The sequence below is a fragment of the Ambystoma mexicanum genome, chromosome 2p, assembly GCF_040938575.1.
Source record: "Ambystoma mexicanum isolate Mex_15411 chromosome 2p, UKY_AmexF1_1, whole genome shotgun sequence".
Lineage (NCBI taxonomy): Eukaryota > Metazoa > Chordata > Amphibia > Caudata > Ambystomatidae > Ambystoma > Ambystoma mexicanum.
Genome location: NC_090923.1, coordinates 1179132305 through 1179159871, shown reverse-complemented (window position 1 = coordinate 1179159871; position 27567 = coordinate 1179132305). Strand labels below are relative to the sequence as shown.

The window sequence follows — 27567 nt, the reverse complement described above, 5'->3', positions numbered from 1 at the left end:
CCGTTTCTTTTTTTCCCAAACATTTTATTTCATTTTTAAAAGTAATAACAATACATTTAATGTAAAATGAATATATTCGGGTGAAAGAGGAGAAGGGGAGGAAAAACACTCAGCTGGCATATTACAACATAGAGATCTCTAGTGAGGACCTAAAAGAGGGGTTTGGAGAACCTGCTGCTATCATTTCTTTTTATCAAACATTTTGTGCAATAAAAAATAGGACATTAAAAAATAAGTGCCATATTTGAAGGGTGGAGAAGGGGTGCTTCTTATTTACTGAAGTTTTGTTTGTTTATTTTTCTGGCTATGTTTGAAAATGTAGTCTTTCCTCTCTGTCGAAGCCTGTCATCATATTCACTTTCAGCCAGGAAGTTAGAATGACACATTTTAAAGCTGCTTCTTCTGCCATGTCTGTCTTCTCTGTCAATTTCTTAAGACTTCCATCTCCTTGACAACATGAGTGACATGTTTCCTCAGATTGTATTCCTCCCCTGCATTTTGCATATTATGGACGTGCTGAACTAGTCTTTGTGGGCCTTCGTCTGTCAAAGGCCATGACAGAGGGTGTCATACAGTGAATCATAGGGGGTCATTACAAGGTTGGCGGTAGGGGTTTAACGGGGCTGGTAGAGCTGCTGGCCCCGTTAAACCCCTACTCCCGCATTACGAGGTTTGCTCGCGGGACCCACGAGCAGACCAGGGTGCTAACAACGGGCCTGTTATTAACGGGCCCGTTGTTAGCACCCTCCCCATTCCCATTGAGCCCTATGGGGGCTCGAGTGGGAATGGGGAGGTACCGGTTCCGGGTTCCTTAAATGAGGAATTACCGGGTCCTTCAAGGTTGGAATGGCCCGGTAATTCCTCATATAAGGAACCCGGATCCGGTACCCAGTAAGGGTGTAGCCATGCCGCTAATAGCGGCATGGCTACCTCCAACCTAGTAATGACCCCCCTAGTTTCGTTAGTGCCCTCATGTAAACTTGGCAAGTTACTACATGTTCTGTCCACAGCATGGTTTGTCCCTGGGGATGGCAATCCCTGATGCATAAACATTTCCTTCACTGGACCGATGGATGTGGATAGTAGCGTAGGCCTGTCCGCAGGGTGCAACACAATGCCATTTGCACCCTATTAATTCCTCCCCAGTTACAGCTGCAATCCCCTTCCAGTATTGGTTCATTTTTCTTTCAAGGGACGCATAAAGGCACAGCCACATCCAGGCCTCACTGCGAGTTTGGTGGTGTGGACAAAAGGAGTGGTAATGCAGTGGCAACAGAGTTACCACTGCATTACCTCTGCATTCTCACACCAGCGAACTACAGGTTTGGAGCTAAGGCGGAAGAAAAACCTCGAGAGGAATTCTGGAGGTAATTCATCTGCTTTAAAGCCAAGAAAAAGCAAAATCAGCGGAATTAAGGTCTGTGGTAATTCCGCCGAAATCCCCATGGAGTCCGATGGACTCTAATAAATGGGGACCAATACCACCTACCACCACTCGTAATCTGCCGGTAATTCCTCCGGACCAAGTGGTGGTAAAGGTAAATCTGTTTGGTGGTATCTCAGAGGATTTAGTGCCCAGATACTACCAAACTTGTAATGAGGCCCGTACCTCCTCAGGCATTCCCATCGCCTGTCTCTGAAAGGTGATGGCCTGGCCCCTCCTATATTAGTACCCATGTCATTCACTGAAAGTAACAGATCTGTGACTCTCACCCTACATGCCCAAGACCTGTCACTGAAGGTAAAGGAGGTGGACTCTATCCTCTTACTTCCAATACCCATCAGAGAGTCCTCCTCAACTAGTCCGAAATTATTGCCTTCTCTGGAGGTAATGGGTCTGCCCTTTAACCTCCTCGGCTAGTGGCAATGTCAATCAGCGCAGCTACATTTCTCCTCAGCCAGTCCCAAAAGGCTTCATGGGGAGGTAAAGGGCCCTGCCGTGCAGACGTCACCACATCTCAAAAGCATTGCAGCAGCCAATCACTACCCAATTATCACATAGGACATGCATCCCATCTGCTATTGACACCACACCCCCGTGGCCATGGTGTCAAAAAGAAGCCTTAAGTATGGGATAACAGCTGTAGAGTACCTGGTGTGATGTCATGCAATATTTCAGACTGGCTGCACCCCAGCTCCCTTGTGGGCTTTAAACCAGGCTTTGCTTTGTCTATCGATGCCTCTGCCTACATCACCTCATTGTGTCATTATAACATATATGAGTTAGGGAAACCCCCCATGTAGTTTGCTATCCTAGAGAAGCGTGGTAGTCCCAGACACACTTACCTGTGCACAGGACAGGACTCTGCTGGGTTTGTAAAACAGAGAAATACAGAGAATGCAGATAACTGCACTATTGCATATTTATACCACTAATGCAGAGTATCAAGAAGATGAAGGAGGACACACGCAGGAGTATGTGTGTGACAGCACAGGTAAACCATGCAGTGATTGACAGGTGGCTGGATGAAAAAGGGCTCTGTCTGACATTCTTTTCCACCCAGCTCCCTTGGTGTAGTAGAGGGAGATGAATGGGGTCAGAATCACAATCTCCAGCAGGGCACACTTATACACAGGCACTGGGGAGAGGTATGGAAACCATACTTAATACAAGAATGGGCATTCGTGCAGGGCCTTCCCTGTCCTGCTCTTCCTGTTGCATCCATGTTCTTACTAATTAAAGGCTACATTTAATAAATAATATCACAATGGCCAGTTTCTTGTGCCACATGCTGCTTTCTGCCCACTACTCCAATGCCCCTCTGCCTGCTGCTCTCTTTAACCCCCTCAGTCTTCAACATTTCAAATAGCTGGTAGGTGCTACGGCTCAACATTTAAACTGATTGTAGTGCAGGGCCAGAAGCCCGCTTGCACACCTGGAGACTACCCACTGACCCGGTGAGCCAGCAGTTATGATGGGCTCTTCAAATTCCATACGTTCCACCACCATTTTTAAATGTGCTACAGCTGTGCCCCAGAACGTTTGTTTTTTGTGACTATAGCGTTAACCCCCTGTTCCAAGGGCTGGAACGGGTTAACCGCGCAGCAACCCAAGTTATCAGCCCAAGCATAGCGAGTGCCTATAACGAGGACACAAGGTGGTTACCCCGCATTCTAGTCCTTGGAACGGGGGTTAACACTATTAGCATCCCAGGTTACCAAAGCGGTAACACGGTGTGCTAAAAAATAGATTTTTCATTCATTCAACGGGCCACCGCGCGCGTCACATTGAATGAATGAAAACACTTAACTAAAATGGCGGCCCTTTTCTATGACGATGACGAGTGGAAAAGAGATGCTGCAGTGGCAGCGGGCGGCACCGCTGCCGCCAAAATCAGGTAAGTGGGGATAGGGGCGGGGGTTGGGATTTTTTTTTTTTAAAGAAAAGGGAGGGCGGGGGAAAGATGGAGGCCCGAGGCAGGGGAGGCAGCCTGCAGGTTCCATGGAAAGCGGGCTGAGATTACAGGTTTCAACCCGTGATCCATGGACCTGATTGGCTGCACCACCCACCCCCACTCTGGGGGCTAATGAAAATTAGTCCCTGGCAGGCGGGTGGGGGATGGCAGCCTCTCAGCCAATGAGAAGGCTCAGAACAGGACCATTACTACATGGTAATCACGCCACTCCGAGCCTCCTTAGGGCTGGAGGCTGCCATCTCCCCTCCACCCCCCACAGGGAATGAGGTAAGTGCTTCCCTCCCCTCAACCCCCACAGATTTCCCTTACCTTCTCTCCTCCCCCCACTTACCTTCTTTTTGGTTCCTCTTTGGGAGCGGACACGCTGGGAACACTTCTGACACGCTGCCATGGAAAGGAAGAAGGGACTACGTATAGTCCATTGTCTCCTTTCCATGGCGGACATTTTTTTAAAACTTTTTTTCATATTTATTTAATGCCCGCCATGCAAAGGAAGAATGGACTATGTGTAGTCCCTTCTACCATTCCATGACAGCCATTTTGTTTGCTTACTTTTTTTTACTGCTTCGCTCAGGCCTGTAACTATGGGCCCCGGGGCACTACCTGAAGCGGTAATGCCCCCCTCTGCTCAGTGCTTATTGCTTAATTATTGCATGTGTTTGGTTGCAGGTCAATATCGACATCAATTGTGAGGTACATTCTAGAACTAAAACAATAATTCAAATAACGTTGCAGTGTTACTACGTTGTGCATCCACAGAGATATAGAAAATGAGAATAGGTGAGGCAACCAGTGATAACTAGTTTGACAACCTTTTTGTGTGTGCGACTCCAGGGCCAATCAGGAAGCATTGAAATGTAAGCACAAACATAAGTAGCTAGACTGAGAAGAAGCTAAAACTATGGATAAGAAGCAAGAGAGACTCACGGCAGGTCGATCCAGGCGCGCATGGCAATGCGGTCCTCCTGCAAACGGTTGTTGCTCAGCACCAGCACGCTGAGGTTCAGGGTCTTGTTCAGGAGGCCCTCCGACACCTGCTCTATCCGGTTACTGTCCAGGTGCAGCTCCTGTAGGGTGGACGTATTGATTTATTGATCATTAGTGTGGGAACACCCTTCCTCATTTCTCTTGGAGAGCAAGGTGAGAAACAAAAGGTAATAATGTGTCTAAAGCTGGGTGGAACTGCTTACTCTCTTGAACGGTGTCATGTTCAGGTGCAGGCAATAGGTATAGGTATAGCTTGCTAAACTGAGATATTACTTTGAATATATATATTCTGGGTACTGGAGCAGGGGTGTAGAGGTAGAACATTGCAACCAGGTTACTTTGTAAAAGTATACGGCTTTCAAACAGGTGTTAAAGTGTACCTTATCTGTCACTATGGTCCCAAAACTGGAAATGGACAGGGGGATTTGGGCCTCTAAAAGCGATCTTATTCTGCTCTTTGAATAAAGGTCAGAGAGTTTCAAATGCCGGTGAGAAGGGCTTACTCTCTTAAAGACGTGGCTCACTAAAATGAGATATTACATTGGATACAATTTCGTATTGAAGGCTTGCATAAAATAACTTGAAGTTACTGGAGATCATTTGTGGATTCATGTTGGTGGAGCATGAACTGTTACTGGTGTTTTTGCAGAAAATGTTGGCCGGCAGAGTAGGCATTTAGCCCATTGTGCTAAGCAGCAAGAAAGCCAAACTGCTATATTAATGGGACTAGGCCCACCCTGAGAGGCAAGGTAAATTAAAAGAAGCTACTGGTGGAAAGTATTATTCTCATCAGAGCGGTTTTGATCAATAAGGATACACAGCAACTTAATTCAAATGAGCACACAGCGTAATCATTAAAAACAATTCTCCATTAAAAGATAATAAGTGAATGGCATCCATCCTACCCCATCTCAGGTTTATTGCAAGAACAGAAATCTAGTATTCAATCCCACTTAACAGAACATGGCAGAAATGGCCACAAAAAGTGTTCAGACATAGAATGCTACACAATTTATGTCGACTGAAATCTTAGAAAGCCAAAGGATGAGACCACAAGTGGCAGTACCAAAAAGCAAATCAAAATAGTCTAGCCATAGAGAGAGAGCCCTGATTGTAATGAGAAAGGGAGTAAGGCCTGAAGTGGAAGAAAGCAAGGGCAGCGAAAGAGCGAGGGGCTGAAATGTACTTAAGGAGAGAAGGAAGCATGCAATAGAGGGACAAAGGGAGTGTCAGATGTAGCCTCAGGGACAAGGGATTAGAAGTTGGGTGCAGGTATAGGCAGGGAATGTTATGTTATGTTACTTTGCATTTATATAGCGCCTTATATACCATTGATATGGTCTGAAGGTGCTGATAGGTTGAACGCCCTTGGGAACCGAAGTTCAAGTCAGTAGCGAGAGTAGAGAGAGTCAAAGGTGCATGTGTGCACCGGATATGTGTGCAGCTGGTGTGGCATTCATGTAATAGCTGCTTCTTAGCGGTAGGTGTGGTGGTTGAGAGATAAAGAGTATGTGTTCGTTCTGGCAGGATTTATCCAGACCGATTGTGGCTGCCTTAAGCCTGAGAACGCCTGGCTGGGGGGTGTGTAACCAGCAGTATTTAGTTAGAGTGATGGGGAGTATGAGGCAGATGTTGGTATGAGATCAGCTATACCGCATGGTGTCATAGTATCTCTGTGTTCTAGTTGAGTGGTGGTGTAAAGAAGAGAGTAAGCGTGGTGTAAGCGATATTCAATCAACACTACAGCCAAGTCATGGCCTAGTCTGGGATGCTGAGGAAAACCCTTATTAATGTATTTTTATGTGTAGTTCAGTACTCTGGATGACCACCCTTGTATAACACCCCCCTCTTAGAATCCCCCTGACCCCACTGAGACAAGGAGTAGGTTTGTTTTGCAAATTAAAAGGTTTATTTGAGAATTTAAACAATATATATATATCACGCTTTATAATAAATTAATATCTGATAGTACACTTAGACATATGATGTTGATCAACAATGGGTAATCTGGCACTAGCACACTTCTTTACAATCAATGAGGAGTTGGTATAGGATGGATAAAGTAGCAAAAATACTTTTATGATTTCAAGGGAAAAGCAATGAGGAATAAAATGCAGTACAGAAATACTTGATATGATTTTAGCAAAAGATAAGACAATCACTTTTTCTCTGGCAATTCACCCCCCTCCCCTATGCAATGTAAGAAATGGAAGGAGATGGAAAGAGGAGCACACAGTTCTCAGGAATGCAATCAAATACAATACAAAATTCAGTTCCCCCCCAGCAAGCTTAGAGGAAACAGGTAGGAGTTTGAAACACAGGCCCAAAATGCTTTTAAATGTGATGGCAATGGATGGGAAAATGTGCCAACTGATTTTAATTCCCTCTAGAGATTCAGGGTGAGTGGGAGATGTGTGTTGGTATTAGTTCAGGCTCACTTTAGCAATGCTCTATGAGTTATTACCAAGTTGCAAACGGATTTTAACAAAAGAAAGAATGGAGCTGCTATTTTGACAAGTGGAGAAATTGAGCCAAAATCGCAAATCGCTGTAAATTTCGTGAGTGCATGAATCACATTTGCGGTAAAAGTATAAGGAGTACGAAGTCGGTTCTAGGCTTGTTGGAAAGCTTAGATTCTAAGCTTTCAGAGGAAAGTAGATCTCGTTCCTAGCCCAAATGGTTCCAGAGATACGGACGATTAAATAAAGGTCGTTTTTCGGATTTAAAGTAAACTCAAAATGACAGGTGACAGCTTGCAGCTGCAGAATTGACAGGTGACAGTTGTGCAGCTTTAAAAATGACAGATGACACGATTTCTAGGAGGCAGTTCTACTTAGGTTAAAATAGTTTGGATTAGATTATTTTAACTAAGAGATTGGTTCTGCACAGTTCTGCTAGGTACTCACAATATAAATTTGAACTAGGCCTCGTCACGGATCTGGTCAACACGTCTGGCTGCGGTTCTGTCTGCTCGACGGGTCAATCAGGCACCGGTTCTGCTCACAGCGATCTGGGTCAGCTCTGCTCTGCTGGTCTAGCCTCTCTGGATTCTGGATGTAACACTGCTTTCTGGGTACTGCTACAGGTTATTGCAAAAATTCTCAGCAAAACTTCAAACAGCTCGCCCGGCTGTTGAATAGTTTGGTTAGTTCTGAGGCCTGCTGAAGAGGATTCAGCTGGTGGATTCAGGCCTCTCTGCTACAAATTCTGGAGTTAATTTCTGCTACAGGTTCTGGAGATTGATGGATTTGAAGTCTGGATCTCTGGATGTGAAGTCGTCGGTCAGCATGCTCCGCAGCAAATGGAATTGATTCTCTCTACCTGTCCCAGCAGTCTCTTTTTATGTGTTTTGAAAGTGGGTGTGTGCGTTGGTCATAACTAAACCTGCCCCTCTCACTTATCATTGGCCAATTCCTCCTCTCTCCCTTGATTGGGGGAAGGAAATGTGAGTCAGAGTGATGCTGTAGGTTTTATGGTCAGAGGAACCTCCCTTTGTCAGATTGCATACAAATCTATTTCTGACCCAAATACATATTTATCTATGTACCATTTTTCTAATATTATAGGTCCAGTTAACATATTTTCTGTAGCACCAAACCATCCGATCCCTGTCTTTGTACGATGTCGTGTCCACTGATGACAGAATTCTCCCCTTTTCATCCAGATAACAACCTCTAAACCTTTCCAGATTTTACACAAATGTGCACCAGGGATATGGGTTACAGATGATAAAGTGTCAGATTTTTAACATGCATACATTTGGAGTGACAACCTTTTTTCCGCTACTATCCCCAGGAACATACCCCAGGGTCCTAACACCTCTTAAAATGTTCACAGAAAAATCACAAAAATAATGATATTACTTATATAATTCTGACAAGTCCGCACTATGAGTTATCTATCTTTTTAAAATTATGCTCTGGTCAAAAAGGGGTGTGGCTTCCCACATCACAGGGTGGAATAACTGGTTTATCCACTTCCCCCAAGCCAGCTTGTTCACAGAGGCACAGCTGCCCCCCAGTTTCTCCCAAGAGGAAGCTATTTTACGACGCCCCCAATATAACATTTGCCTGAGTCCAGGACAGGCCTTTGTTCAACTCCCTGTAGTCCCCAGCTGCTCCACCCCTAATCTAATCAGAGAGGTGACAACTCCTTTTGGCAAGGGGCAGCAGGATGCAGCTAGGCCTGGGAAGAGTAGCTGTTGATCCAGTTTCAACTCCTGTCGGGGGTAGTTGTCAGGCAGAATCCAGTTTCATTAAGCCAGGTTTCAGCTAAATGTCACTTTTTGTTCCCAGTTTTCTACATTCAAATCAAACTGACAATTTTTACCTATACATTAAATAATTACTTCCTTCAAGTAATTTCAGAATATAGTTTTACATTGTATCCACCTCTTAGCAAGTCTTTCTTTGGTCTGGTTTTGTTTCATTTGGTCAGTTTTACACAAAAGTCTGGTGGTTTTAAAACGCCAGCTTTCTGATAGTGGTGAGTACTGGTAATGCAACCATTTTTGGGATTAAGAAAATGAATTCCCCACAGTTCTGAGATGATTTTTGGCAATCAGCATTGCCATTCCCTATGGTTTCAGGCTACTGTGTGTGTAGCCCAATGGTGGTTTTAGGCAGTGCCCTCCTGTGCTCACAACATAGGCAAAAATGGGTGGCAGCCTATTCTTCATGTTTTCCCTGTGCACTCTCTGGGGAGTTCTGGCCATCATGATGTTTTCCATGCCAGTACTGCACAGTTTTATGGTAGGGCTTGTATGCATGGGTAAAAACATCCCACAAGCCCCCCCACTTGCGATGGCCATTCTGTCATTTCGCTGATTGAACTCGCAAGATCTGGGATGTTCGCCTCCTCTTCTTCCAATTCCATGGATGGCACAGTTCAGCATCTTTTCCTCCCTCCAGTCGATCAATCAGTTCTGCTTGCTGGTCCTGATGGGAGGATTGGGCGGTACCCCGGGCCCCTCGGGTCTCTGCTCCCGGTCCCCGGTCGTCCTCCTTGGTCAGTCTCCATGGTTTCATCTCTCCTAGGATGATAAATCAAAGCGGCAATACCTATTCGTAGACATTTCTTCACCACTATTAATGGTATGGCGAACATATACATTTTATGAATCAGAAGATATGAACATATACATTTTCTTTTTTAAATTAGGAGACGAGAACATATATATATATATACAAGGATCACGGAATTTTATATGCTATATGTGGAATATTTTAGGGTTGGAACTGAATTACTCTGGAGCGGCCCCCTCTGGGATTCCAGTGGATTCCTCCAGTTGTTGCAGAGTGTGCCTGGGATGGCAACACTTTAGCTGATTTATATGTACCCACTTGTCTTCCCCTTCCGCCAGACTGCCTTTGGGGATGCAGATCTTGTAGGCCACAGGGGAGATTTTGTCTATAATTTCAAACGGTCCCTTCCATGTAGGCAGGAATTTTCGCTGTTTGGCCTGGTTCCTTTGGAAATTGTATAGATAGACCCGATCACCCACCTTATATTCCTTTCGGGTAGTTTTTAAATCATAGTGGGTCTTTATGCTCTCGGCTGATCTTTCTAGATTCCGCTGAGCATAGGCAAAAGCATGTTGGAGGTGTTTCCTTAAATTCTCCACATACTCATGAGTTGTGGAGGCATTTATCAACGTTTGCTCTTGGGTTCTGTAGAGCAAATGCTGGGGAAGCACCATCTTGCGTCCGGTCATCAACTCAAATGGTGACATTTTAGTTGCAGATGAAGGGGTAGATCTGATGGCCATTAGGACCAGAGGTAATCGGATATCCCAACTTGGCCCAGAATCTGCCACAAACTTTTTTAAGATGCTCACAATGGTTTGGTTATATCTCTCCACTGCTCCAGAAGAAGCTGGCCTGTAAGCAATGTGTAGCTTCCTTTTAACCCCCAGTATCTCCCACATCTTTGTCATTACTTCACTGGTGAAGTGGCTACCTCTGTCTGACTCAATCCTTTGAGGTAGACCAAAACGGGAAAAGATGTGATTAATCATCAGGGCAGCTGCTGTTTCTGCCTTGCAGTTTGGGGCTGGGAGACATTCCACCCACTTGGTAAACAAGCATGTAACGGTCAACATGTACTTGTTTCCTCTAGACGAGCGAATCACAGGGCCTACAAAGTCGATTTGCAAATCTGACCATGGCAGTGTCATCCCCCTCTTTTGGAGAGGTGCACGGTGTGTGAGGGATGATGGCTGAAATTGTGCACACACAAGACACCCCTTCAAGTATTGGTCAAGGTCCTGCCCCATGTGTGGCCAGTATGCAACCTCTCTTAAGATTTCCAGTGTTGTGTGAAACCCCCTATGGCCGACGGTGGCCGCATCATGGGCGTGACTTAACATCAGGCTTCGGAATGAGATAGGAACCACCCACTGATCATGGCCAGCTTGGGATTTCCTTACCAACAAACTGTCTTGGATTCGGAACATTTTTGGACATTTCATCAACACTCTTAGGTCCTCTTTCCCAATGTAATCTGTGTCCGTCAGGGGAAAGTTCTCAGGGTCCTCAAGGCGTTGGTAAAACTTACCAATGATTGGATCCCCCTTCTGAGCTGTAATCAAATCACTATCAGGGGTCTCCTGGCTCCATTGGGCATTTGAAAGATCATTGTGAGCATTTGTCTGGGACCTAGTGATCGCAGTGACCTGGATTTCCCCCAACAGGAACTCTATTTCTATTAGATCCCCTTGGATGGCCCCGGTTTTGGCCAGCTGATCAGCTAAGTCATTTCCAGTTTTGTCTGGTCCCTCTACTTTGGAATGACCCTTGATCTTTTTCCAGTAGATGGTCATCCCATTCGATGTGACCAGATCATCAATATTTTGAATTAACTTCCCATGTTTCAGGGGTTTGTTATTAGCGCATAACATGCCTCTGGTTTTCCAGTTGACCAGGTGCTCCACGAACCCGTTCCGTACATAATCCGAATCTGTGATTATGACTAGTTCGTGGAGTTGATGTTGGACGGCAGTGAGGATGGCCTGATGCACAGCCATCAACTCTGCCACCTGACTACTTCGGGGACCAATTTTGTATCCAGCGGAGGGTTCTGGAAACTCCTTCACCCAGGTATTCCCTACGCCGGCCACCAGTTCTTTCTCCCCGTTGTTGTCAACATGGTACGAGCATCCATCCACATAGACAGTGGGCATTCCCTCACACTTGTCTTCTTCAAAGACTTTGTGTGGGGAATTAAGGTATGCCTCCATGTTGGCCTTGATTTTTAGACTTTCGTCCTCGAGACAGTTTTCTCTGGCACAATCATGCAAGTCAACCAGACCTTGCGCGAGGGGACTCTTCTTGTTTTGGCCATATCTGACCTCCACAGGAAAGCCTTGCATTGACGGAATCCAGGAAGTAATTCGGGAATTACTCACATTTCCGGCCTGGATTCTGTCACTTTGGAGATATTGCAGAGGCTGGTGTGGAGTCTCCACTATGATGTGTTCACCCTGGATAAACGGGCGGTAATTCTTCAATGCCCACACCGTTGCCAGGAATGCCTTCTCACAATCGTTGAATTTTTCCTCCACAGAGGATAAAGTTTTGCTCGCATAGGAGATTACTTTATTGACCTTGTCATGCTTTTGGTATAATACTGCCGTCAAGCACGTATTAGAGAACCCCATCTCCAGGAAGAACTCCTTGTTTCTGACAGGGTAAGCTAGGCAAGGCGCTTGTGAGAGGCTTCTCTTGAGTTGTCTTACTGCCTCGGATTGTTCTGGACCCCATTCCCACTTGACCCCCCCCCTTCAAGAGATGAATCAGGGGTCTAGTGATCTCTGCGTAGCCTTCAATAAACTTTCTGCTGTAATTAGTCAGTCCAAGGAGGCTCCTTAGTTCCCGCAAAGTTGTGGGATCCTTCAGTTTCTGAAGTGCTTCCACTTTCTTTTCCTGGGGACAGAGACCCTGAGGAGTAATCTCATGCCCCAAGAAATTAACATAGGTTCTACACCACTGTGCTTTCTGAAAGGAAAGTTTTGCTCCGGCGGCCCTCAACTGTGTCAGAACATAACGGATCTCCGCTATGTGTTCTTCCACAGATGAACTTTTGATGAGGACATCATCTACATAAGCCAGGTTACCCCTCGCACCCAGGTCGGGCATGGCCTTATGTAGGAAAATGTTGAATTCATTGCCGGAGTTGAGGTGTCCGAAGGGAGTCCGGGTCCATGTGTACTGCTGGCCCCCAAAGGTAAAAGCCAGTTTGTATTGGTCCTCCCTACTGACAGGCACGGTCCAGTATCCATTGGTCAGGTCCATTGCTGTGAATACCCGTGACCCCTGAATCTGGGCCAGCCCCTGGTCAATGTAGGGCAGAGGCCATCGGGAAGTATGGACCCGTTTGTTGAGCTCCCTAAGGTCAGCGCAGAGTCTCCACTGGCCGTTTGGCTTCAATATTCCCAGCACCGGATTATTGAAAGTGCTGTGGACTGGACGGATTATTCCCCGGGACTCAAGGTTCTTAATTATTTCAGTAAGGGACTCCATGGATGCGAGAGGCAAGCGATATTGCTTCACAAACACTGGAGTCATTCCAGGGTCCGTGGGAATTGTTGTAGTGTGGATGTCGGTGCGACCACAGTCATATGAGTCTACCGCAAAGAGATCTTGGAAATCCAAGAAAACTTGTTTCAACTTTTGCTTCTGTTCCAGGGTCACACAGGCATCAGCTAGGTTGACTCTCTCTTCCACCATCTGCCTGAAGCCTGGAAAGACTTCTGGTTTGGCTATCTCAGCGGCCTCCTCCAGCTGGGTGGAAAAGTCCCTGGTCAGAGTGCTGATTTGGACTGGAGGCTTCAGGTGGGAAAGGCAGCCCTCATGGACCTGGAAAATTACCTCATCCCTCCTGAAGTCACAAGTCACATCTTCCTTACCAAAAGGGCAAGAAGTGTACACCAGGAAGTTCCCCCCATGCTGGGTGAAAATCCTGTCTGGTGTTGTGTTGTCATCACTGTCACTGTCAAAACAGTCCTTGGGGATTGGTCCTAACAGTTAATTTCCTAGATCAATGGAAAAATGTCGGTCATCAACCACCATTCCAATAATGGTACCTGCGGCTTGAGTAATACTCTTTAAGTCGCTGTTATCCACCTCTATTGGAATGGTGTCATGTTCTATGTTGACTAATGGTGTTGGGTTTACCCCCAACCCTTGCTGTTGGAGAGAAGCATTTAGATGGATATAAGCATCAGGGTTTTTCAATTTTTGTCCTCTTTTAACTTTCACTTCCAGGGAGAATTGTCGGGTCCTTTCTGGGATGGTGACTTCCTCTTTGATCTGAATTTCAACTGCATAAGGTAGCAATTGAGCTGACCTAAATGCTTTTTCTGGATCATCAAAGCCCATGGGATTATCCGCTAATCGGGACCAAGCTTTGAAGTTTATTAGGTCCAAACTAATGGCAAAAAGATTGAGAATGTCACTGGCTAAGTAAAAGGCGGCAGTGACGTCTCGCATGACCCAACAATTATGGACTATGCTCTTGTTGCCAATGGAGATTCTGAGCATACACCTGCTTGGCAGGAGATGTTTGGAATTAGGTGTTTCCAGGTCCATTTCCCATTTGTCTATCAGTTTGAATGTGGGAATGGCTGGATCTTTTGGGAGTTGGCGGAACATGGCTTCGCTGATGAAGCTCTTACCGTTGTTCACACACACTCGAGCGAGAACAGAGTCCTTCCCATCATTTAACTGAACAGGGATGAACAATTGATCTCCAATTTGCTGAATATCAGCCAGGCTCTGAGCTGATTTCACATCTTTCTGGACTATAGGAGTGGGAGTGTCTGATTGTGGATTGGTGAAGAATTTCAGAGTGTTTCCTTCCAGTGTGGAATACCACCTTAAACTGGAAGGAAGGTTGATTTTCAGAAATAGAGAGGACCCCCCCATCACCAGTCTGTTGTCCTACTGCTATTACTGTCATGTCTGGAATTTGGCTATTCTGGAAGTGAAATTCTACTTGGTCAGATTTTTGTTCAACCATGTGGCATGTGCCGTTTAAACTAACATGGTTGACACTCTGTTTTAATTTTATTGGTCGGCTAGTCTGGGTCCAGAGGACCTTGTTTACGCAATCTATTAGGGGTGACAATCTTCTCAGGAGGTCATTCCCTAGTAAACAAGGGGTGCCCTCTGGAGTCACTACTATGACCGGGTGTTTCACCTTGTGTCACCCAATTTTGATGTCCAAATCTGCAGTCCCCTAGACAGGAATTTCCTTCCCGTCAAAGTTCTGCAGTTGTCCAGGAAGAGAGGTGAGAGGAATATGGTAATTCTCTCCCCTTCCTGCATTCAGTTCATCAAAGGCCCTTCTGGACAGAAGGGTAGCTTGAGATCCAGTGTCCACCAGTGCCGCAATTGTACCCTGCCCCTGTACTTGTACCGGGGCATAATATCTTCCCTCCTTCTCCTCAAGGGGGCACAGATAATCCACATTTTTGGACAACTGGTGGGCTAACTTTCTGGTTTTGGACATTGCTAGCGAAGAGATTTGGGCAGAATTCTGTGGAGCGTCTTGGGAATCTGAAAGAAAAAGTTGGCAACTGGAGATCAGAGCCATTGTGGGTTCCCCTGGTTCCGGTTCTGGGCCGCCCCCCCTTTTTTGGAGGCAGTCATCAGGATGGGTTTGACCCAGGGGATTTCGGTATTGTGGGTTCTGGGATGAGATGATGGGCAGCGGTAGCTCAGTCTCCATGTCTCCCCAGTCTGAATTGGCATCCCTTGGGACCCATTTTTCCTTGGGAGGAGTTCCCCCATCTCTGAAGGAGAAGATCCTTTTCCCAGGATCTTCTGAGGATCCCTCTCCCTCAAATTGGAAGACCTGTACCTTCTCCACAAAGTGGGTCTGTTTGGGTCCTTTGTTTCTCCTACCCCCCCTCTGCTCCTTGGGAGGCAGGCGTTCAGGGGCAGGAGATTTTGTTTCCGGTTCCTGGTTTTCCAGGGGCTGTTTACAAGTTGGGAAGGAAGCTTCCTCCAAGGCTTTACACCCCCCTTCCCCTTGTGCCTCCTCCCTGGGAACTGGTGGGTTATCGGGGTGCTGCCCCCGTCATTGTTCTGGAGCACCAGGTCCAGAGTTTGGGGCATTCTGCGGTGGCATGCTCATCTGAGGGTTCTGTTGAGCCCTCAGTATGTGACCCAGATCCCGTGCCATATTTTGGACCTGGCGCTCAAGTTGTGAAACCCGCTCAGGCTGATACAGGGCTCTATTTTCTCCCCTGGGCTGATCCCAGGAAGGGTAGCTATCCCTTCTCTGGTAGTACCCCTGGTTGGGAAGATTTTGGTACCCCTCCACCCTTGGCCTCCCCTCTCCCGGATTAGGTTGTCTGGGCTCAGGGAATTGGGGAAAGAAGGATGGATGATTTTGGGGCTGGAAATTGGGTGGATACCTGGGGAAAAAGTTCTGCCAGGATTTGGTGCATTTCTGCCCTCCTTGGGGAAGTTAGGAGGGAAGTTCCCCGGGTCAGGTGCTTGGCTGGATCCCCCCCATTGGGCTGGAGGAGTCCACACGTAACCCAGGATTGGTCGGTTTCCCTTGTAGCGGGGACTTACATAGTCAGGGGGGCGGGGGACCCCATTTGTGGGACTACCTCCTCGACTCCCTGTCTGTGACTGGCCCGAGGGCCTTCTGGGCTGTGAATTATTTGGTGCAGGCAGGTTTTTAGGCCCCCCCATCTCCAAATCTAAAACGGGGGCAACCTTTACCTCTGCCACCTTGGTAGCAGCAGGGGTGCTGTTGGTTTTGGGGTTTTTCGGCGCATTATTTTTATTTTCGATGGGCTTCTGCACCTCATAGATCCGGGTAGCCTGTTCAATGACCCAGTCGAAAGATCTTTTCTCATGAAAAGCTCTCACGAGCTGGGTCATTATGTATTTGGGTAAGGCATGGAAAAACGTATTGATAAATTCTCTGCTATCCGTGCGCACCCTTCTGGTGGTCTGCGCAAAAGCACGATTTAATTCTTGCACAAACTCTTGTGGGGCCTGATCCTCCCCACATTGCAAATTGTAGGCTGCCTTGCGAGCCTCTTGAGGATTTCTGTGCACAGAAAAATGTTTCAAGATGGCCGCCCTGTATGTGGACCACCTTGAATGGTTTTGATCCTCCAGCCCCGCAAAGAAACTGGAGTATTCTGGTGAGAAGGTCCACTTTACATATTGAATACAGCTTTGGCTGTCCTTCTAATGGAAAGTCTCCATCATTTGCTCATAGAGCTCCAAGTTTTCCCAAACAGAATACTTGGCGTTCTTATGATAAGGCGTGATGACACTCCTTATTGCCTTTATTTGTTTCAATGGGTCCTTAAGCAAGGCCCTTTTTTGCCTTATTGGCCTTTTTGGTTCGGGTAACCCTGGTCCATTCATCCTCCCACTCAGAAGCGCTGTTCCCAGAGGTGCCCGTCTGATCTTCCAGGTTTTCCCGGATTCTGCGAGCCTGGGAATGGCTGGCAGAATGTGGGGACCTGGTCTCCTGTGTCCTGTAATGCTCAGAGGAGTCTTCAGACCCCTCCTTGCTGCCAGGATTTGATGGGTACCCCCCCCCCCACTGACCTAACTGGGCAAAGGTTTTCAGGATGCCCTTAATGGGCCTACTCTCCTGGCCTGGGGTTCCCCACTAAATTGCACTGTGCTTGGGTGCCCATACCCGGATGCCCGCCCATCCATTCCTGGGAGGTACTGGCCTATGAGCCCCATACTTCTAGCTGGATAGTAATCTGCCATCTCCGTGGCCCTGGGCTCATGTGCGCGAGGGGACATGGGGGTGGCAGAGTCCAGGGACTGGGAGAGATGGAGGCCTCTGGTACCAGGGCTCCTGAGGTTATGCTCAGGCGTTTCCCTTTCCCAGCGCACCTCATCTCTATCCGCCCCTGCTTCCTGTTGCAATGCAAGAGTCTGCGCTTTCAGTTCCTCAGTTAAGGCCTTACTAGACTCTATCAGTCTCTCCTGCATGGCTACCTGTTGCTGGAGCCTATCATTGTGCTGACAGAGAGCCTCATTTTCTCTCTGTGCCTCCTGATTGGTCCTGGAGTACTGGGCCAGTCTCTGCTGCAGGAGGGTTACCTCCTAAGTCCCATCCCTACTGGCCTGCTCCTTTCTTGCCAGAGCTTCCTCCACCCTCCTGGTGTGCTCTAACAAGTTCTGGTGTTCTTTTTGGCGGTCACCCAGTCCCTGGAGGGCCTGGTGATTTTCTTCCATTTTCCTTTTTAAGTGGCAGACTTCCTGGCCTAAGGTATCCCTTTCCTGACTAAGAGCCTGCATCTGTGCCGCCAGGTCATCCCTTTGCCTTTGGAAGGCACCAGCTTTCTGGCGCTCCTGGTCAAACTCTGCCTGGGTATCCAGGTCTTTCAAAATCAGTTTATTGCTCTCTGCCTTCTCCCTATCTAGGTGGCTTTGCAGGGTGACTACCTGCTCGGCACATGCCCTATTGAAATCTAATCCTTGCTCCAGCTTTTTCTGGCTCTGCAGTAGGGAGTCCAAACCTTCTTGGTACTCCTTCTGCAAGGCCAGAAATCTGGTATCCTGGTCCGCCTTTTCCTGTTGCAGCACATCCATATTCTCCTTTATTTTAGTGATGTACTGTCTGCTGTCCTTTTCTGACTCCTGGCTCCTGAGCAGCCTCTGCTCAGAAGAGTCCAGATCAGATTGGGCCTTCTCTAACGCCATCTGTTGCCTATTTGCCAGATCTTGGCCTTCAGCACATTTGTCCTGCATGGCTCCCATATATAGATAAAATGTGCCGCTATCCTGGCAATCTTATTGTGTTCATCTTTTGCCTTAGGGGCCATATATAGTTCACTCAGGGCCACATGTAGGGGACCCCGATCTCTCCTGATGTCTGACCCTGTTTCAGTGACCTGTTGCGCGATTGCCTGCAACCAGACCGCCTGGTCCTGATGAGTCCACTCACCTCTCACAAATAGCTTATGTAAGAGATGCTCCCTCGCTATTTTCATGTCTACTACGGTCGTCATTCTGGAATTTGAGTTCCTTCCTGACTTACAGAAGTTTGTATTTTATTTTGCAAAACAGACCGTTTCCTTAGAGCGTTCCTTTTGAGGAGTGCTTTACAGCGTAACACAGCGTGGTGATCCGACCGGATGTATGTCTCCCGTCAGTTAGCAACTGTATTACTCTGCACAAGTGATAATTCTAACCCAGAATATCCCGGCTCCGAGCCCCCACTTCTGTAAGCGATATTCAATCAACACTACAGCCAAGTCAATGCCTAGTCTGGGATGCTGAGGAAAACCCTTATTAATGTATTTTTATGTCTAGTTCAGTACTCTGGATGACCACCCTTGTAGAACACCCCCCTCTTAGAATCCCCCTGACCCCACTGAGCCAAGAAGTAGGTTTGTTTTGCAAATTAAAAGGTTTATTTGAGAATTTAAACAATATAAACATATATATATCACGCTTTATAATAAATTAATATCTGATAGTACACTTAGACATATGATGTTGATCAACAATGGGTAATCTGGCACTAGCACACTTCTTTACAATCAATGAGGAGTTAGTATAGGATGGATAAAGTAGCAAAAATACTTTTATGATTTCAAGGGAAAAGCAATGAGGAATAAAATGCAGTACAGAAATACTTGATATGATTTTAGCAAAAGATAAGACAATCACTTTTTCTCTGGCAATTCACCCCCCTCCCCTATGCAATGTAAGAAATGGAAGGAGATGGAAAGAGGAGCACACAGTTCTCAGGAATGCAATCAAATACAATACGAAATTCAGTCCCCCCCAGCAAGCTTAGAGGAAACAGGTAGGAGTTTGAAACACAGGCCCAAAATGCTTTTAAATGTGATGGCAATGGATGGGAAAATGTGCCAACTGATTTTAATTCCCTCTAGAGATTCAGGGTGAGTGGGAGATGTGTGTTGGTATTAGTTCAGGCTCACTTTAGCAATGCTCTATGAGTTATTACCAAGTTGCAAACGGATTTTAACAAAAGAAAGAATGGAGCTGCTATTTTGACAAGTGGAGAAATTGAGCCAAAATAGCAAATCGCGGTAAATTTCGTGAGTGCGTGAATCACAATTGCGGTAAAAGTATAAGGAGTAGGAAGTCGGTTTTAGGCTTGTTGGAAAGCTTAGATTCTAAGCTTTCAGAGGAAAGTAAATCTCGTTCCTAGCCCAAACGGTTCCAGAGATACGGACGATTAAATAAAGGTAGTTTTTCGGATTTAAAGTAAACTCAAAATGACAGGTGACAGCTTGCAGCTGCAGAATTGACAGGTGACAGTTGTGCAGCTTTAAAAATGACAGATGACACGATTTCTAGCAGGCAGTTCTACTTAGGTTAAAATAGTTTGGATTAGATCATTTTAACTAAGAGATTGGTTCTGCACAGTTCTGCTAGGTACTCACAATATAAATTTGAACTAGGCCTCGTCACGGATCTGGTCAACACGTCCGGCTGCGGTTCTGTCTGCTCGGCGGGTCAATCAGGCACCGGTTCTGCTCACAGCGATCTGGGTCAGCTCTGCTCTGCTGGTCTAGCCTCTCTGGATTCTGGATGTAACACTGCTTTCTGGGTACTGCTACAGGTTATTGCAAAAATTCTCAGCAAAACTTCAAACAGCTCGCCCGGCTGTTGAATAGTTTGGTTAGTTTTGAGGCCTGCTGAAGAGGATTCAGCTGGTGGATTCAGGCCTCTCTGCTACAAATTCTGGAGTTAATTTCTGCTACAGGTTCTGGAGATTGATGGATTTGAAGTCTGGGTCTCTGGATGTGAAGTCGTCGGTCAGCATGCTCCGCAGCAAATGGAATTGAATCTCTCTACCTGTCCCAGCAGTCTCTTTATATGTGTTTTGAAAGTGGGTGTGTGCGTTGGTCATAACTAAACTTGCCCCTCTCACTTATCATTGGCCAATTCCTCCTCCCTCCCTTGATTGGGGGAAGGAAATGTGAGTCAGAGTGATGCTGTAGGTTTTATGGTCAGAGGAACCTCCCCTTGTCAGATTGCACACAAATCTATTTCTGACCCAAATACATATTTATCTAGGTACCATTTTTCTAATATTATAGGTCCAGTTAACATATTTTCTGTAGCACCAAACCATCCGATCCCTGTCTTTGTACGATGTCGTGTCCACTGATGACAGAATTCTCCCCTTTTCATCCAGATAACGACCTCTAAACCTTTCCAGATTTTACACAAATGTGCACCAGGGATATGGGTTACAGATGATAAAGTGTCAGATTTTTAACATGCATACATTTGGAGTGACAACCTTTTTTCCGCTACTATCCCCAGGAACATACCCCAGGGTCCTACACCTAAAATGGTCCTAAAATGTTCACAGAAAAATCACAACAATAATGATATTACTTCTATAATTCTGACAAGTCCGCACTATGAGTTATCTATCTTTTTAAAATTATGCTCTGGTCAAAAGGGGTGTGGCTTCCCACATCACAGGGTGGAATAACTGGTTTATCCACTTCTCCCAAGCCAGCTTGTTCACAGAGGCACAGCTGCCCCCCAGTTTCTCCCAAGAGGAAGCTATTTTACGACACCCCCAATATAACATTTGCCTGAGTCCAGGACAGGCCTTTGTGGAACTCCCTGTAGTCCCCAGCTGCTCCACCCCTAATCTAATCAGAGAGGTGACAACTCCTTTTGGCAAGGGGCAGCAGGATGCAGCTAGGCCTGGGAAGAGTGGCTGTTGATCCAGTTTCAACTCCTGTCGGGGGTAGTTGTCAGGCAGAATCCAGTTTCATTAAGCCAGGTTTCAGCTAAATGTCACTTTTTGTTCCCAGTTTTCTACATTCAAATCAAACTGACAATTTTTACCTATACATTAAATAATTACTTCCTTCAAGTCATTTCAGAATATAGTTTTACATTGTATCCACCTCTTAGCAAGTCTTTCCTTGGTCTGGTTTTGTTTCATTTGTTCAGTTTTACACAAAAGTCTGGTGGTTTTAAAACGCCGGCTTTCTGATAGTGGTGCGTACTGGTAATGCAACCATTTTTGGGATTAAGAAAATGAATTCCCCACAGTTCTGAGTTCATTTTTGGCAATCAGCATTGCCATTCCCAATGGTTTCAGGCTACTGTGTGTGTAGCCCAATGGTGGTTTTAGGCAGTGCCCTCCTGTGCTCACAACATAGGCAAAAATGGATGGCAGCCTATTCTTCATGTTTTCCCTGTGCACTCTCTGGGGAGTTCTAGCCATCATGTTTTCCATGTCAGTACTGCACAGTTTTATGGTAGGGCTTGTATGCATGGGTAAAAACATCCCACAGTGGTGATGTAATATGATGGGTTACATGTTCTTTCAAACGTTCCGTGCACTCCAAACTATTCCATGTAAGTCGCGCAATTCTATGTGTTCCAATCCGTTCCATGCATTTTGGTATGCACTCCAGTCCGCTCCATGCTCCACTCACTCCAGTCCGCTCCACGCACTCCAGTCTGCTCCATGCACTCCAGTCTGCTCCACGCCCTCCAATCCGCTCCAAGCCCTCCAATCCGTTCCACGCACTCGAATCCGTTCCATGTATTCAAATCTGTTCCATGTATTCCGATCCATTCCGTGTATTCCAAGTTGTTTTAAGCGCTCCATCCACGTATTTCACCTGTACCATCCATATACTTCCTGATACCTTTCACATATTACACCAGTACCTTCCACATACTTCATCCGTTCCATCCACATATTTCACCCATTCCATCCACATATGTCACCCGTTCTATCCACATACGTCACCCATTCCATCCACATACGTCACCCATTCCATCCACACACTTCACCCGTTCCGTCCGCTCTACGCACTCAATGGCTCTATGCACTCATTCGCTCTACGCGCTCATTCACTCTAGGCACTCATCTTCTGTAAGCACTCGTCTACTTTACAGTCATCCAATCCATCCACATACTTCACCCGTTCCGCCCGCTCTACGCATTCAACGTCTCTACGCACTCATCTGCTCTACGCACTCATTCACTCTAGGCACTCATCCGCTCTAGGCACTCATCCGCTCTAGGCACTCATCCGCTCTACAAGCTCTGCGCACTCATCCGCTCTACACACTGATCCGCTCTATTCACTCATCCGCTCTACGCACTCATCCGCTCTACGTACTCATCCGCTCTACGCATTCATCCACCCTACGCACTTGTCCGCTCAAGGCACACTCATCCGCTCTACTCACTCACCTGCTCTACGCACTCACCCGCTCTTACGCACCCCTCCACTCTTACGCACCCCTCCGCTCTTACGCACTCATCTGCACCATACACTCGTCCGCTCTACTCATTAGTCTTTGCTATGCATTCATCCACTCTACACACTCCTCCGTTTTTACACACTCCTCCGCTCTACACACTCTTCTGCTCTATGCACTCATCCGCTCTACGCTCTCCTCCGCTCAACGCAATCATCCGCTCTATGCACTCATCCGCTCTACGCATTAATCTGCCCTATGCACTCGTCTGCTCAAGGCACTCGTCCGCTCAAGGCGCGCTCACCCGCTCTACGCACTCACCCTCGCTACGCACTCACCCGCTCTATGCACTCAGCCGCTCTACGCACTTACCCGCTCTTACGTACCCCTCCGCTCTTATATGCCCCTCTGGTCTTACGCACTTGTCTGCACCATACACTCGTCTGCTCTACCCATTAGTCTGTTCTACGCATTCATCCACTCTACACATTCCTCCGTTCTTACACACTCCTCCGCTCTACACACTCTTCCGATCTGGGCACTCTTCCGCTCTGGGCATTCTTCCGCTCTGCGCACTCTTTCGCTCTGCGCATTCTTTTGCTCTGCGCACTCTTCTGCTCTGCGCACCCATCATGCTCTGCGCACCCATCACGCTCCCCGCACTCATCCGCTTCCCGCACTCATTCGTTCCCCACACTCATGCGCTCTATGCACTCATTCGTTGCACACACTCATCTGTTATATGCACTTTTTGCTCTACAAAGTCTTACGCTCATATGCACTCATCTGGTGTATACACTCACCCGCTCTATGTACATTAATCCGCTCTATGCACTCCTGCGTTCTACACACACTCTGCACTTACGTACTCATCCCCTCTACACACTTGTCCGCTCTACACCCTCATCCACTCTACACTCATCCGCTCTGCACATTCATCTGCTCTACGCACTCACCCGCTCTACGCACTCAGCCGCTCTACGCACTTACCCGCTCTTACGTACCCCTCCGCTCTTACGTACCCCTCTGGTCTTACGCACTCGTCTGCACCATACACTCGTCCGCTCTACCCATTAGTCTGTTCTACGCATTCATCCACTCTACACATTCCTCCGTTCTTACACACTTCTCCGCTCTACACACTCTTCCGCTCTGGGCACTCTTCCGCTCTGGGCACTCTTCCGCTCTGCGCACTCTTTCGCTCTGCGCATTCTTTTGCTCTGCACACTCTTCTGCTCTGCGCACTCTTCTGCTCTGCGCACCCATCATGCTCTGCGCACCCATCACGCACCACGCACTCATCCGCTTCCCGCACTCATTCGTTCCCCGCACTCATCCGCTCTATGCACTCGTTCTTTGCACGCACTCATCTGCTATATGCACTTTTTGCTCTACAAAGTCGTACGCTCATACGCACTCATCCGCTCTATACACTCACCCGCTCTATGCACATTAATCCGCTCTATGCACTCCTGCGTTCTACACACACTATGCACTTACGTACTAATCCCCTCTACAAACTTGTCCGCTCTACACCCTCATCTACTCTACACTCATCCGCTCTGCACATTCATCTGCTCTATGCACTCCTGCGTTCTACACACTCCTCTGCACTTACGCACTCATCTGCTCTACACACTCGTCCACTCTACACACTCATCTGCTCTACACACTCGTCCGCTCTACACCCCATCCGCTCTACACACTCATCTGCTCAACATACTCATCCGTTCTTTACACTCATCCGATCTACACACTCATCTGCTCAACGCATTCATCAGCTCAGCGCACTCATCTGTTTCACGCGCTTCATCCATTCTAACGATTTCATCCTCTCGATTCACTTCATTCATTATGTATTATCGATTTAGGCCATGTCACTTGTCATACGCACTGGATCCGTTCCGTGTTCTCTATCTGTTTCAAGCACTGCACCCGTCTCATGTACTTGAATCGTCTATTCTGTACTTTTCATTTATGCCATGCACTCATACAGTCGGTGTCATCTGTCTGTGTACTCATCAGTCTCTTGTATTCATCTTTCCATCCTCTTCTCTTTATTCATTTCATCCATTTTGTTCATTTTGTCCATTGCACTCATTACATACATTTCATTAATTTAAACCTCATTACTGTTTTCGTACGATTTATTCTTTTTTTCCACTTCACTGCTTTGATCTACATTACTCGTTCTATACTGTTTGTCCTTTTAGTTTACATTAGTGGTTAGTAGTTGTCGATTTCTCATATGGATCTTGATGTTATATTGTTATTTGTTTTATTGTTATTCGAGATTTAGTATTTTGTTGGGTTGGTGTCATTGAGATGCTGTTATTCAGTTTGGGTTAGTTTGTGTACGTGGTTGGTTTTAGGGGAAGAGCCAAGTTTTCAGTAGTTTGCGGAAAGACATTAGATCTTCAGTTAGCCGGATGTGGGGTGGGAGTGCGTTCCACAGCGTGGGGGCCAAGCCTGAGAATGATGATCTGCCTAACATGACTGAGTTTGTTTTAGGTATGACTAGCAGGCCGGCTGAGCTTCATCTTAGTGTACATGGAGGGGGATAGGGTTTTAGCTTGTCTTGAAGATATTGAGGTCCGGTTTTACGCAATGCTCGATGAGAAATGCATAAGGTTTTGAAAGTCACCCTTCGGGCTACTCGAAGCCATTGCAGAGTTTTAAGGGCTGGGGAGATGTCGTCTCTCGGGCCGAGCGCTAGAAGCAGTTTGGCTGAGGCGTTTTGTGCTCTTTGAAGTTTATTCAGTTGGTAAGCATGTACTCCGAGGTAGAGGGGGTTAGCATAGTCCAATCTTGATATAACAATTGATTGGACCGCGGAGAGTCTGTTGGGAAAGGAGAGATATGGGAAGATGAGCCTCAGAGTTTTGAGGTGGTAGTGGCAGGACTTTGAGACGTTGTTGACTTGGTGCGAGAGTGTTAGGTCAGAGTCAAGGGTGAATCCAAGGTTTTTTACTGAGTTAGAGGGAGTCGGTGAGTTGCCCATGGCAGATGGCCAGGGTAGTGGGTGTGGAAGAAGTTCGGAGTTGCCACATACCATGATTTCAGTTTTGGAGGGGTTTAACAACAGGTGACTTTGGGTCACCCAGAGCTCTATGTCGAGGAGGCAGGAAGCGAGGTCAGGTCGGCAGTTGGGTTTGAGTTCAGGAGTTTTAGAATTAGTTGTGTGTCATCAGCGTATTTGTAACACAGAATTATTGGTGGGAGGGTGATCAAGTAGAGATTGAACAGGAGGGCAGATAGGCATGCTCCTTGTGGAACCCCCGTGTCGACTGGTCGGGCTTAGGAGGAATAGGTGGAAAGTAGCGTTATTTGGTACCTATCTTTGAGGAATGAAGCTATCCATTTGAGAGCGGTTCCACGAATTCCTAGGGAGTGGAGGCGGTAAAGGAGGACAGAGTGATTGATTGTGTCGAAGGCGGCGGATAGGTCAAGAAGGATTAATGCGGCGCATCCCGCGGAGTCTGCCGTGATTTTAAGGTCATCCCAGATTGAGGTTAGAGTGGTTTCAGTACCGTGTCGGGCTCTTAAACCTGATTACGCGGGGTCTAGGAGATTGTTGGCTTCGACAAAGGCATTTAGTTGGGAGTAGGCAGTTCGGTCAATGAGTTTGGCAAGGAACCTGGTATTTGAGATGGGGCAGTAGTTTTTGGGCTCGTGAGGGTCGAGGGAAGTTTTTTTATTAGAGGTTTGACATGAACGGTTTTGAATGCGTCGGGAAAAATACCAGAGGAAAGGGTGTCATTTATGATGGATCTTGCGTGTTCACCTGCACAGGTAGAAGCGAAAATTTCTTTGAGGGTAGTGGCCAGGCAAGGGTCTAGCGGAGAGCTGGATGGTTTGCGGGCAGAGAGAAGTTTGAGAAATTGGTTGGGAGAAATTGGACTAAAGGAGTCAAATGTTGGCTGCGTAGTGGTCGCAGGCGGTGGGTTGGCCGGTATGGGGGGAGGGTTGCCTGGTGGAAGTAAGAGAGCCAGTTTGGTGGTTAGAGCATTTGTTCTTTCGAGAGCCGTGGCGTAAAAGTGGAGAGAGAGTGAGTCGCACAGTGATTGTGAGGGGGTCGGGACAGTGGTAGTGCATGCCGGTATGGTGAATTCGGTGATGATTTTGTGAAGTTCTTTGCTGGGGTTTTTGCAGTTTAGGATTCGGGAGTTGTAGTGGGCTTTTTTTGCTTTCCGGATTTCGGCATGAAGGTGTCGGGCCAGGGTGGCTCTGCTCTCTTGGGTTTTGTCTTTCTGCCATTTGCGTTCTAGGTATTTATATAGTTGATTAGTGATCTTCAAATCAGGTGTGAACCATCTAGGCAACAGGCCACGGCGGGCTGATGGTTTGCAAGAGGATGTGAGCCGCATTAGTGAGGTATTGAGCCATGAGTCAAAGGCCTCAGGGGTTAGTTGTTTATTGAGTTGGCAGGTAGGTGGACGAGACTGGAGGAGTGCGTTGGCTAGGTCAGGAATGATTATTCGTTTTTTCCAGCATTTGCGTAGACTCAGATGTTCAGGTTCAAGTACGGGAAGCGGGTCGGGTGAGCGAATGGCGAAAGAAACAATTAAGTGATCGGACCAGATGATAGGAGTGGGGGGGGTTTAGATGTATCCGGTTGTGGGAGCTAAAGATGGCATCAAGAATGTGTCCTTTTTAGTGAGTCGGGCCGTTTATGTGGGGTTGGAGGTTAATCGCATCTAGGCCGTCAACCAGAGAGTGTGTCATAGGGTTGGTGGAGATGTCGAGCCATATGTTGAAATCGCCAAGAAGGGTGAGGTTGGGATGGTTTAGTTGAAGAGTGGCAATAGAGTCGCAGAAGTTGTTTGAGAATTAACTATCGTAGCCAGGGGGTCTGTAGATTATTAGGAAGCTGTGTGAGAACGACGGGGAGAGGGATAGTTTAACGAGGAGTGATTCGCAGGAAGGAATGGAAGGTTGATTGTCGATGA

At 46.9% G+C, this 27567-nt stretch overlaps 1 protein-coding gene across 3 annotated transcripts in view; it reads right to left on the bottom strand.

Annotated features, from left to right (window-relative positions):
- Positions 1-27567, bottom strand: part of LOC138567295 (extracellular matrix protein 2-like) — a 510028-nt gene that overhangs the window by 324540 nt on the left and 157921 nt on the right. For all 3 annotated transcript variants that reach the window (XM_069645351.1, XM_069645350.1, XM_069645352.1), the window contains one exon: positions 4344-4483. In XM_069645351.1, coding sequence (XP_069501452.1) covers positions 4344-4483 — 140 coding nt within the window. The remainder of the gene's footprint in view (positions 1-4343; positions 4484-27567) is intronic.